This window comes from Olea europaea, unplaced genomic scaffold (genome assembly GCF_002742605.1).
Source record: "Olea europaea var. sylvestris unplaced genomic scaffold, O_europaea_v1 scaffold7622, whole genome shotgun sequence".
In the NCBI taxonomy this organism is placed as follows: Eukaryota; Viridiplantae; Streptophyta; class Magnoliopsida; order Lamiales; family Oleaceae; genus Olea; species Olea europaea.
In genome coordinates this window covers 1-1,911 of record NW_019266037.1, presented here as the reverse complement: position 1 = coordinate 1,911, position 1,911 = coordinate 1, and the positions used below count along the sequence as shown (strand labels likewise).

General features: G+C 38.3%; 1 protein-coding gene across 1 annotated transcript; it reads right to left on the bottom strand.

Annotated features, from left to right (window-relative positions):
* Nucleotides 1-4: 4 nt before the first annotated feature.
* LOC111391207 (putative late blight resistance protein homolog R1C-3) lies at nucleotides 5-1,033 on the bottom strand (the record flags this gene model as incomplete). Its single annotated transcript, XM_023016370.1, has 1 exon — nucleotides 5-1,033. A coding segment is annotated over exon 1 (1,029 nt), but the record flags the coding sequence as incomplete, so codon positions are not given.
* Between the last annotated feature and the right edge of the window lie 878 nt (nucleotides 1,034-1,911).

The window sequence follows — 1,911 nt, the reverse complement described above, 5'->3', positions numbered from 1 at the left end:
TTACTAGAACGAAAGGACTAGCATGGGAAGGTGCAGGCAAGAAAACTCGAGAGAATTTGAGATGTCTCAATTTTCGCATATTCCAAATCTCAATGGGCAGTTGACTTGCAATTCCCGTTAAGTCTTCAACAATTAAAGTATTTAGATTCCAAAGTACAGTAATAGAAGCTGGAATCACAGCATGACAGGCGATAGCAATATACCTCAAGTTAATTAGGAGCAGTATTTCCTCCGGGAACCCGCTAAGCTCTACTCCAACCATATCCAATACCCTCAGCAATTGACAACCAAAATAATAGAAAGAATGTAATTGAGTTTCATCCCAACCATTGTATATAAACGAACGGAGAGGATCCATTGATTGCATTGTGACGTCTTCCTCACTACCACTATATGAAGCATCGTCATGAATACTCAGACGGCGCTTGAAACTTGCCTCTTCTTGAAGGAAGCGTAGATACCTGCTCTTCACGTAAAGAAAATTCTCCTCGTGAGCTATCTTCACACAGAGCTCTCTCAAAAGTTCATGCATTTTGCAGGTTTTAATTTTTCCATTAACGGATCCTTTTTGACCTACCAAAATAAGATTTCTACCTATAAGTTCCATCAGATATTTCTCTGCAACTTTATCTGGGTTTTCAATTACAAATGGGTCCACAAATCCCTCAGCGACCCATAATTTGATGAGTCTAGAGACAGGAATCTCATAGTTTTCTGGGAAAACCCCCATATAAAGACAACATGGTTTCAAATGAGGAGGCAAGTTATTGTAACTTAACTTTAATATCTCCGAGCAATGGTCATCTTTTTCTGCTATTATTGAGCTTAAATTTTCGGAAACATCCTCCCAGTAGCCTAGTGACTCTTTTTCCTCTGCAAGAAGTCTAGCAATCACGACAATTAATAATGGAAGTCCTTGACAATTTTTTGATATATTCCTTCCGACATTCACCAACTCAGGAGGGAAATTCGCCTCTCCAAAGACCTTTTGACAAAATAAATTCCAACTTTCTTCCTCAGTTAGAAAACGCATCAGGTGATGATGGTTAGTTGAGCTGGAATAATCAGCTACATCTGTTAGTCTGGTCGTCAATAGGATTCAACTACCATTATTGTCATCTGGAAACAACACTTTTATGTCATTCCAAGCATTGGTACTCCAAACATCATCCACTACAATTAAGTATCTCTTTCCCTTCACACTTTTGTAGATATGTTCTTTTAGTTGTTCATCACTCTCTTTGCGCAACTCATCACTTGGAACACCAATGTCCTCTAGAAAGCTAAGAAGAATTTCTCGAATACGATATTGTTGAGAAATTGTTACCCAAGCACAAATATAAAAGTGATATGCGACAAACGAATCATTATAAACCTTCATAGCTAGAGTAGTTTTACCGATGCCGCCCATCCCAACAATGGGAATGATTTGGAGTTTCAATTGTTGATCATTACAGAGTCGATCCTTTATCTGCATCAAGTCTTGACTAAATCCCACCAGAGTACTCTGGCCACTAGGAGCTGGTCGTGATGGAAAAAATTCCTGTGGCTGAATTTTTTGTTTGCCAGTCTCATCGTTAATCTTCACCATCTCTTCCATGAAGGTATCAATTTCTGATATTATTTTCTGCAAGTCCGTAATATTTACATCTTCCTCTTCCATCTTGGAATCAACTTTTCGCACTCTTTTCAGCAAGCCTATTTGCCAGGATTCAATGACATCTTCAGCATGATAAGCAGCGTCTCTGATTTTTATTTCCAAGGATTTCACTTTTCTGTTGCTATATTCAGATGATTCAGTAAGGAAATGTAATACTTTTGGGACTATTTTTACCAGAGAGGAAATTTCTTGGCTTTGATTAAAACGAATGGAAAGTCTATCTTCAAGGAGGATGTGACGAAGAATGATCT